We start from the raw sequence: 11,499 nt of genomic DNA, 5'->3' as shown, positions 1-11,499 counted from the left end.
ATGTTGCATCCTCAGAGATCCAGGAGCTGCTAGTGGGGACGATGCAATATTTTCGGCTGAGCTAGCTCGCCCGAAAATATCGCATCGTCCCCACTAGCAGCCCCTGGGTCTCCGAGGATGATTATGTTGACGATTTACAGTAAAACTTCAACATTGAAGGCCTTCCACCAGTATATTAACCGTTAACATTGTCAACCCGATGTAATTTACAATGCAGGCTACTGCTATGCAGAGCGCCTATTGCAAGAGCTTTTCCGACATCGTAGGAAACGCGCAAGTGTTTTAATTTCATTATTGAAACTTAGTTCTGAAAACTCTCATTAGGATCGACACATCAACGTGTTTTACGACACGGCTAAGAAAGCTCCGGGGGCCAATAACTACAGTCAACCAGTCACAACTGCTGTGTGTATAACTGCGATGATCAATCACCTCTTCATATCTTTCTCCGCAGTTCAAATATATGATCTTTCATATATTCACTTGTATTCTTCACCATCCACTGGTATATTACGAACTCACAACATGACCAGCTCCCAGTTGGCTTGATAGCTTAGTTGGTAGAGCACTCCACTGATATCGCGGAGGTCATGGGTTCAAATCCCGTTCAGGCTTGAATTTTTTTCAGGCTTTAATTTCACAGCTGCTTAAGCTGCGATGGTCAATCATATACTCAGATTTCGATTGCTCTATTGTTGGCCCAAATTTTGTGTTGGGCCGGGCACCGTTCCTGGCTTTTCTTTTAATAGCTTTAACTTTTCTATAAGAAATAACGACCATTAACTTCAACGTGAAACTGTCTTTTTTCTTCAAAATCTATTTTCTTTCTTTTTTTCAAAAGCTAGCAGACGAGAGTAAAGACCAGTAAAAGCAATATGATCGGTTTTCAATCAGAATTGCGGGCTTGAAGTTTACGGTGTGTGTGTGAACTGGCTGTTAGAGAAACAACTCCTGGGCCAAACTGGTTGGTTTATACCTCCATGTCTACATAGAAGTATACTATAAACAAGTCAGACAGCAACACAAAAAATGCATTTAAATTAGAGTTATACATGTGTAATCAGATAGACCATAGTAGAAGGCTTATGTTCTACTGTAGTGTCCACAGGTATTCAAGGCTGCAATCATTTTATGTTCCAATAGACTAATTATATTCTTATCTACGAATACCACAGGACGTTTTCCCACAGGCTACAAGTTAGAAATGGCACTTGCCATTCGATATTTTGTACTGTATCAGCTGTCTTTTGACTTGTTTCATTTTTAGCCACATTACAAGAGGTGCATGTCTCGTCCCCATTTCACCAAGTTACTTTATAATGTAACAAGAATAAACACTGACTGACATGACCAAAAAGGGTTACAAACTAGGATTATTTTCAATCATATAATCTAAAACTATTTCTTTGTCACGTAATGAAAACTAATAATTGTTCTTTATCACAAGTATAGAGCAGTTTTCACTTGAGTATCAAGAGTAATTTATGTATGCTTTGGTTTTGCATTAACACATCAAACAATCAGCCTAAAGAATGTCCAACACTTCATCAACCAATTAGAAGTAAAAGAAAATCCAATTGTGCCTCCCTTGCACATTTTCATGCTTTATACAGGCATGAATTGTGTTTCCTTCAAGTCTTGGTTGGTTCACTAGATTATCAGACTCCTTTTTCAGCGATTAGTTTGGTTTTGGTTGAAAGCTTCTCAGTTGAAAATTGCTCTATTCTTATGCCCAAAACAAGGTCTAGGTACAAATAAAAATATATCCTTGCCAAAGGTCCTTCAATCTTGCCAGGGAGTCCAGACACCTTCCAATTTTGCTTTAATAAATGCCCTGGGGTCAAGTGCCCTGTTCAGTGGCGGCACTGCTCCCTTCATGTAGTACTCCACTCTTTCTTGTAATGCCTTGACCACCTCTGGAAGCTTCTCGCTGAGATCTTCATGTTCCGTTGGGTCAGCAGTGATGTTGTACAAAGCAACATTTGGAACACTTGTAGTGCCCTGTAAACAAACATGTCCCATAAATTATTGCCCCGCTCTAAGATTGTTGAGTGTAAGGAGGTGACTAAAAGATCGATCATGGTCGGGCGCAGATCCAGGACTTTTCAAGGGGAGGTGGCGGGTACATTGGGGTTGAAGAATCAATGGGGCATGCCCACTAAAATGTTGCAATTTGAGAATAACCAAATTGGAAACTGTTTCAACAGAGATACTAGCAATGGCCTTAAGTGGAAATTAGAATGAGGTACCTGTAGAGAGTGATTGCTTTCAATTCTACCAAAAAATTCACAATCTGTTCTTTTTATATTATTATTTTGGGCTTCTCCAGAAAGGGGGTCGCTGGGCTTCTCCAAAAAGGGGGTGGCTTGTGCCCCAATCCTCTCCCACTAAATCTGCCCATGATGATCTTATTGATGTAATTTCAAACAGCCAACTTAGTCTGTGGATAAGGTCATGGGGGTTATTTCAAAGTACTTAAACTAACAAAATGAGATATTATGTTGTAATCACCACAGTAGAACCATAGGAAGATTGATGGACACATTCATTGACATCATAGAGGCTTACTGCCTAACATAAACAAACCTAAATCATTTTCAATTTTAGTCAAACCCTTTCCTTATGAACAGCTTGCTATTACTACAGACCCCTCTAGGACATGCACATGCAATCAGCTCTCTCTTATTGATGGCATTTGAAAATCTACCTGCACCTGAAGGTGCTTCAAAACAGTTTCCAGCATTTTTCAACAATTCTTCCTTCATGAAGCAATACTACCACTCTGTTTCAGTTGATGCCATATTCGCATCAACTTAAGTCCCAAATATCGTTTATAAACAACTTATGGTCACTTACTTGATGCAACCGATTACCATAGCAATGAAGTACAAATTATATGAAGACATGATTGATCATCGTAGTTATACACACAACTTAAGCAGCTGTGAAATTAAAGCCTGAAAAAAATTCAAGCCTGAACGGGATTTGAACCCATGACCTCTGTGATATTGGTGCAGTGCTCTACCAACTGAGCTATCAAGCCAACTGGGAGCTAGTCACTTTGTGAGTGTTTAAAACACAGTTATGTTTAAAACACCCTTAATTCTATTAAGGAAGTTTAAAGTAGACATACTGCACAATGAGATAACTACACAGATAGCTACACAGTCGGCAGAACAGTCCTTTATACAGATCTATACATTGTACTTTACCTTAGCTGTAGTTACATCTTGTTCTTTGACAGGTTCCCCACCAAGTTCTGGAGGTTTATACCAAGTTACATTCGGTACATTCATAAGAAGCTTCATGTCACCCATTCTCAAAGCAATTCCTTCATAGATGGTGGTGCCCAACCCATCTTCTTTGGTTGCATTGTTTAAGTCAATATTGAGAAGTATTTCCTTCCTAGGCGAGGGCTCACCGTGAGAAATGGTGTTCCATACATCCATACCATCCAGGGGTATTGGTGAATGATCATAAGTCCCACCTGTGTGGAAAGAAAATCCACTTCATTTCAAGCAGAAAAAAATATGTTATTATTGGTTTAAGTTGTCTACCTGTAGTGAAACAGCTTAACTAACATACAGGTACCATAGAAATGTCCTCAATGACCAAACTAAAAGTTAAAAAATAGCCTTGTTCTATACTATTTGTGGAACTTACTGTTTCTTAAGCCCAAACTTGTATTCAGTTTTCTTAAAAACTGTACAGTTTGCCAATTCTACACCAAATATAGCTTTCAAGGTAAACACAAGACATATTCAAAAACAGTAAAAAATAACAGTACCTACAAGGTTCACCAAAGTTGGATACCAGTCTGTAACATGCAGGAGCTCTTTACATTTGACTCCTCTTCTACCAAGCATGTTCCCGTGAACAAAACTGACGCCTCTCACCCCTCCCTCCCACAATGTAGTCTTCTCTCCACGGAGAGGCCAATTAAATCCACCATAGTTATGCCATCCACCATTATCGGCTGTGAAAACCATTAAGGTGTTGTCCCACAGCCTGAAATATCAAATTATCTTTGAGTCATGATACCAAAGGAAGTCAAACAGAACATTAACCTCTTATGGATTCATGGTCCCCACTGTTACCTACAGATTAAAAGTTAACATATTTTTGGATGTTTACGCCATAGATATCTGGTATTTTTGGACTTGTGGTATTTTTGGACTTTTTGGACTTGAAAAGATAAAATTAAAGACAGTGTCTTGTATGGACTTCTGGGGCATAAACTTGCACCTTCACTCACACCTTTCCACGTATGTTCTTCCTCGAGCAATGCTCTTTATTCCAGGACAGGTCTGTCACATGATAAATTTTAAACTTATTGCATGTTAGGCTACATATATGGATACATATACTGGGCATGTGAAGCCGGGCATAAAGCAAAATCAACTTCAAAGAAACTTTGAACTCCTTGATACCATTAAGATTTAGGAGAGATGTTATGAAGTTGCCAGAAAATACAAGTAAGTGTTTTAATGATGATAATGCAGAGCCCTGTTGATAATCCACTGATAATAAAATGTTACATGTACATGCAGACAGGCATACATAATATTGTTATTGCTCTTTGCTCATTGTATACATGTGCTTTATAAAAGATAAAATTCAAGCCAACAGTGTCTTGTAAACTAAAGGTGTAATATTGTAACTCTGAAATGAATACCAAATTTGAAACCATACCCAGCTTCCTTCATGGCCTCTGTGATGTTGCCGACAGCTTCATCCATGATATCCACCATACCAGCATATGTTCTACGAGTTTCATCCTCAATAAAACTGTATTTGTCTGTATACTTTTGGGGCGCTTGGACTGGCGCATGAACATTTTGGAATGCCATATACAAGAACAAGGGTTTTGATGCATTATGTGTCTTGATGATGTCTTGAGCTCGCTACAATTAGGAAAATATAAAGGTGTGATACAGACATTTTTGGAAGTATCCTAAGATGGATGAAAATTGCTCCAAACCCTAATTACCCCAAAGTTCTACACATTTAAAGCACCAAACATGTCATTTAAAACCCTACACCTGAACTTCAGAACAGATGAAATTCATAATAATATTGTTGATCTCTACTATGAAATATTTTATAAAATGTGGACTTCTGGGTTTTGGTCTCTAAACACCAACCTGAATACTACATAGCATATCATTATCAGTATGTTAAGCTTGGAACTTTTCCTTATTGTTATGAAGAAAACAAACAATTCACCTTCTTGGCATGACATGGGAATATGCTCTCTATCCTACTTAAAGACCATTTAAAGTTGAACTAAAATTTCCACTAATCAAGCTCATTCACTGGTTAAATACGACAGGATCTCAGAAAACCTGGGTAACAGCATGTGAAATTGCAATGTGCAAGTCCTGGGGTACAAGTACTATGTTGTATGTAGAGTATATTGTATGTACAGTACTTCAGACTAGTTTGATTAATTTTGTACTTCTCTTTGTTTGAGGATTATGAGAGATGCTTATCAAAGTACCAGGAGTTAAAAATCATTTTGACCCGAAGTTCTTTTTAAACTATAGCAACTATAAATGTATTATGGATCATTACAAATACAGTCGTGTCTTAAGGCAAGTTCAAAATACATGTACCTCTGCAAAAGCAAATGTGCCAAATTTTCCATCAAGATCTTTTACTGGTTCTTTATTGTCTCGGAAGTCTGTTATATTATAGACTTTATGAGTGTAGTGGTCTTCTGCTCCATTGTAATAGCCATAAAATGAATCAAACCCACGATATGTAGGAGTGTAGTCCCACTTGTTATAGCCCAAGTGCCATTTACCAACCATATGAGTTGCATAACCTTCCAAAGGAAACAAACACATTTGAAGCTTATGCAAGGAACCATCGCAAAGACAAAACAGAATAACCATTGTGTAGGCATCCACGGTTGAGTGCTGATCGATACCTCCCATCAATACTCCATCAACACTCCATTGACACCTTGGTTCGCATGCAATCAACACTCCATCAACAACTTGGTCGACAGTCGGTTGAGAGTCAGCTAACTTTTGATTAATTAATATAAGTCGGCTGCCACACTTGGCTGACTATTGACTGACTGCTGATCAAGTGTCGATGGAGTGTCAACTGAGTATCGATCAGTATGTCCATCGAGTATTGATAAAGATGTCAATCGAGGGTATCAATTGAGAGTATCAAAATTATTGAGAGTATCGTTCCACACCCGACTGCAGATGCCTTTAGTACACATGATGTGTAAAGTGTAATTTAGACTGTACACAGCTGTTGGTCAGCAGATTCTCTTTTTTGATGCCAGGCAGCCATATGATTTTTCAGGAGGCCCTGAGAATTTACAGTAATCCTGTTGAAGTCAAGTCATTCCACTTGTGTTGCTTCTCATTCATGGTGCATTCAAAGGCTTGTAAGTTAGTAATAAAGCGTTAAAGCCATCATTAGTTGAATGTAAAGTTTGTAATGTTCTAGACAAAATTTGTCATGGATCCAACTTAAGAAGATGAAAATTATATTTTTTTTATTGAACTGAGATAAACTAATAATAGCATTGTAACTGATTAACAAATTAAAGGCTGATTAATAGCTTCTCAATCATATAACCCCTATCAAGCTTTTAAAAACATGGCCCAATCACTTCTAATAGATGTAGGCATGGAGCCACACTGGTTTCCACCCCCTAGGGGAACTCCAATATAAACAGAATGGAGGTGCTCATCAGAAATTATGAAAGAACCCCTAATAGGGAGAGGTAACAATTCTAAAACAGCACATTATCTCCTGTCATATTTTATTTCAACTCTATACCCTAAAAGGTACCACAATCAATCAATCAACCAACCAACCAACAAAAGCTCCTGCTGTGGACCTTTTGAGGCTAAACACCCTAGGAGGTTCCAAAGCTGCCTTTATAACCCCTAAAAGGTATGCCAAGCACCCCAGTATTTTTTATATGAGAGTCCCCCCAGGTTTCCACCATCCTGCAGAAATCAGTCAGATTGAATCAGAAACCAGGCTAAGAAAGAGGACTTTTGGGAGTTAAAATCCAAAACATACACGCAGGAGCATGCCTCCTGGCCGTGGAAGCATAGTGGCCTCATGGTTAGTGTAGTCTACTCCGAACTGAGCAGTCTGGGTTCAAGCCCTGGCCAGGGACATTGTGTTGTGTTCTTGGGCAAGATACTTTACTCTCACACGGCCTCTCTCCACTCAGGTGTATAAATGGGTACTGGAGAAGTTAATGGTAGTGGGTAACCCTGTAATGGGCCAGCATCCCATCCAGGGGGGAGTAGAAATACCCCTAGTTGCTTTATGCTACAGAAAACGGGATAAGCTCCGGCCTGATGGGCCACCTGGCCCATATACAGTCTTAACCTTTACCTATGCCTCCATAGTCCTCTGGAAGCTTGCACACTCAAATGCTTGAAAATTGGTCACCACTTCAATCCTTGATCCATGCCTGAGATGGCTGTAATAATATTACATGTATCATCAATTAACTCTTGTTTATATACGTACATACCTGATTCTTTGAGCTTCTGGGGTAAAATGGTAAAGTCAAGTGGCATTCCATAAGGACTTGCTGGAAACAGTACTAAATGCTGCAAACCTAAATGAACAGGAACAGGAAAGGAGAAAAGTGTTGTTACATCAATGACTGTGATTTTTAACAGCGCTAAATTTGTTGATCATGCAGGAAGAATCCACCTACATCTTGTAGGTGAACATATCATTGCTTTGTCACCCAAACTGCACATATCCAATTATTGATATAAGATATATCAATGAGGGAACTCACTAGATCTATACATTTTTGAGTTATTTTTTTGTAAAAAAATACCTCTTAGTTGGCGCGTCGGGTATGTTATGGACGGGTCAATGGGTGAGTGAGTGAGTGAGAGATGTATGTATGTCACACCAATCAGATTGGATCTACTACGAACAGCCAATCAAATTCCTTGTTGTAAAGGTAAATGGTGCATGAGAAACACAACATATGTATAAACACAAGGACTTTGGTAATTGAAAAATAAAGAGAGACGTGTATGTTGCCGGTTTGTGATTTTTAGTCCGGTTTGGAGGGGAGTGTGACAGTTACATACGTAAATTGGGTTGTTTTAGAGTGCATAATTTTCAGTGTAATGGTGGCTAGTTATGAACGAGATGAGTCTTGAGTTTTGAAGCAGTTCATGAGTAGTAGGCAAATGGCACGAGATATTTTTATTTTTAATTACAAAGGGTAACTTGATACTTTTGCTTTTCACAAGGAGTTAATTCAATTAGAGGTCACGAATCGTCGGTTCTAGTTCTTAGGACATGTTTTAGAGGAGACGAGACTATTTAGATTCGAAGCAGTTCTAACGTTTACAATAGTAAGTGCAGGTAACGATTGTTTTGCTCTTATTGCATGCAAATATAACGAGATATTTTTATTTTTTAGTTACAATGGGTAATTTGACACTCTTGTTTTTCACAAGGTAGTAAATTCAATTAGAACTGACGAATCGTCGCCACTTGTTCCCACGAGATGTTTGCTATTTTTAGTTTCAAATGGTAACTCGACACTTCTGTTTTTCATATGGGAGTAAATTCAATTAGAGCTGACAAACAAAAAAGAAGCTTTCATTTCTAGAGTGTTTTTACGTCTCTGCAGTAGCAGTTTAATATTTTTATTTGATGGGCATTTTATGACATTCTTTTCAGTCCGATATTTTTAAAGGTAAAAAGTATGAAAACTGTTCAAATGTTCTTTGAAGACTGTGTGGCACCAAGTTAAAGTGCAATTGAATTAAATCAGACTTTCAACGTGTCAGAGAGGTTTTTTTCTCTTTCTTTAAATTTTCGGTGAAGTAGTGTTGTTGCATTGTGTTGTGTAAAAAGGGTAAACTTACTACTCATATAAAATGCGAAAAGTTCTCTTAACTTGAGTATTTTTGAGCAAAAATTCCTCTTGGGGGCTGGAAGGGCTCCCGAGGGGGTACTCCCAGAAAAATTGGTTGGGGGTGTGCGGCCCGCTTCCCAAAACCCTTACCGTATTTATGACCAAAATCTGGGATATTCCTTACCCTATTTATGACCTGACCAAAAATTCAAAACCCTATTTATGACCTGACCCTCAAATCAAAACCCTGTTTCAGGCCTGCGTTACAATTAGCTCCCTAGTTCAAACCAATGTTAAATTACCGTAAACATATAAATTTGTGAAGGGCTTTTGTTCGATAATGATGAAAAAGTGGCTTCTTCTTAAAACATACCCCTATCAAGGCTAAAGGGCAAAAACCGTACCCTATTTATGACCAAAATGGCCAAAATCAGCTAAAATCGATACCCTATTTATGACCAAAACGGCTGAAAAACCATACCCTTCGGGGCCGCACAGACCTATATAGCCCATATAAGGGAGTCCCCCCCCCCCCCCGGGGGAAGGGCTACATGATCGGTAAGTGAGGGAGTTATGCATGTGCGCGTGTCAGACCAATCACAGTGTGGGTTGTATCAAAGAACGAATAAAATTGCCTGTAAGAAAATAAGATGGTATCTACATTAATCTGGAGACGTGTCAGATTACTGTAGTTCATTCAGTCAAACATTTTATGGCTTACTATTTAGTTATCTTACCATTACCGATGTAACATCGTATGTACATCATAAACTCCCAGTTTCCTTCTTGCTGTACATCGCAACCAAAAAAACTTGTCAAATCAACCAATCATTACTGTGAACAGTTCCATGAATGCTCCTATCTCCGAGACTTCTAGTTCACAAAAAAATAACTCTTGCACGCCTTGCGTGCCTATGTTTTTGTCATGTTAACAAGTTAGGAAAAATAACATTAACTTATCAACGAGTAACTTCCAGTTGAATGTTGCAGTGCAGTGCAGTTACAAGAGAAAGGTGATCTTGAAGGAAGTCAAGGGTAAGGGCTAAAGGCTTGCGGGAATAAAGAAACCACAGGAAGAAAAAGTGCAAGGAGTCTGGACACAATAAGCAGGAGTAAAGGAGAGAAGAAAAGGGCCATGGGATGGAAAAAAGGGTAATGAAAGAACAGTATGCAATGAAATCCTCATTTATTCTTATAGCAAATAGTATACACTTAATTACTGGTCCCAAGGGATCAACATCTAAATTTGAGGGAAACAAATTAACTGTTTCCCAAGGGACCAGTAATTATGTGTTTTGTTATAAAGGTGAAGTTTAGTGCAAAGAAATAAGGCAAGAAGAATTACCCTCAAGTCAAAGCAACCTCTGATTGGTGGGAAAGCATGGGACAATTGCCAAATTGTTGCCCACCCAATGACACTTAGATTCAGCCATTATTACATGACCATAAATCAACCAATAAGAGCACAGGGTAGATGCAACTAAGCTTCAGCTATATAACAAAACTGATCTATTATCAAATGAGTGTATAATTTTATTCAATACCTTAGGATTTCACCATTCTCTTTAAAGACAATAGAAGGCACGTGCAATTGAACGTTCCGCATGTACAATGAAATCAATCTTGACCCCAGAGCTCTTCTCTTTTGCGCATGACAATCAAGAAGTGGTGGATCCAGACCTTGAGCTACGGGACCTAAGGGGAGGGCCCAGTTTTGTTTTGCTTGCCCTGCCAGCTTTTCTTCCTTCTGTGATTTCTTCTTTTTTTACCCAAAATAAGGGGTGGGGGGGGGGGGGGGCAGGACCCTCCCCTAGATCCGCCACTGAAGAAAGTAAAGGGTCTGGAGTCGAGAATGCGATAAAATATAATGTATTGGAGATATATAAAATTTTTCCGGTGAGTTGTTTGATCAGCTCAAATCAAATATCAGAGAAACATTATCGACGGCGAACTGCCCCTAAGGACCGGGGGCGGAGCCGCTCTCGTTTACAGCATGCTGTAGCATGCTGCAGTTCTGGAGGTATATCGGCTTCTACTTCTTTTAGTCTATATCAACTCACCAGTGTGGATGGGATACCTTCCAGTCATCAAAGCGCTTCTTGTAGGAGTACAAATCGGAAGAACGTAATAGTTGTCGAGCACGACTCCTTCCGAAGCCAGCTTGTCAATGTTTGGAGTTTGGATTTTTGAGCCGTGAAATCCAACATCACTCCAGCCAAGGTCATCAGCAACAACAAAAAGTATGTGTGGAGGTGAAGCGGCTCCATTCACGACAGGCAGAAGCACAGCCATTAAACTGCTAAGACGTAACAGCGCACAAAAACCCATAGGCGCCATGTTGAATTTGCAAAATTTTAAATTGAGCGCGCAGCAAAATAATAGCGAGGCCTAGGAACGATTTTGCCGGTGGCAGTGGCTCGATTAGGACCGATTACTGGCAGTCGAAAAGAAGCTCAGGGTGCTAACGCTTCGCAATTCTGTACTGCAGAAGCTGCTTGCAAACTGCTTGTAAAGTGAACTACTGACCTAATATAAATAACAAGGAGTCCCATGACTATGATGTATGATGGTGCATTCTCTACGGTACCTTATTTGGCCATAAGGTCGTCACTCTCTTT

The 11,499-nt window shown here is 39.2% G+C and overlaps 1 protein-coding gene and 1 non-coding gene across 2 annotated transcripts; both read right to left on the bottom strand.

Moving 5' to 3' along the window:
• Positions 1-3: 3 nt before the first annotated feature.
• LOC145497788 (arylsulfatase B-like) lies at positions 4-11,382 on the bottom strand. Its single transcript, XM_081477655.1, has 7 exons — positions 10,942-11,382; positions 7,523-7,609; positions 5,616-5,827; positions 4,693-4,904; positions 3,788-4,008; positions 3,213-3,487; positions 4-2,001 (listed from the first exon to the last, which is right to left on the bottom strand). The coding sequence occupies exons 1-7, from the start codon at positions 11,216-11,218 to the stop codon at positions 1,783-1,785; spliced, it is 1,503 nt and encodes a 500-aa protein (XP_081333781.1). The 5' UTR covers positions 11,219-11,382; the 3' UTR covers positions 4-1,782.
• Trnai-aau (transfer RNA isoleucine (anticodon AAU)) lies at positions 2,971-3,043 on the bottom strand. The gene has a single exon. It is a non-coding gene; the product is annotated as a tRNA-Ile (tRNA).
• Positions 11,383-11,499: the final 117 nt, after the last annotated feature.

Source organism: Orbicella franksi, chromosome 1 (assembly GCF_964199315.1).
Source record: "Orbicella franksi chromosome 1, jaOrbFran1.1, whole genome shotgun sequence".
In the NCBI taxonomy this organism is placed as follows: domain Eukaryota; kingdom Metazoa; phylum Cnidaria; class Anthozoa; order Scleractinia; family Merulinidae; genus Orbicella; species Orbicella franksi.
This window is presented reverse-complemented; position numbering and strand designations above follow the sequence as displayed.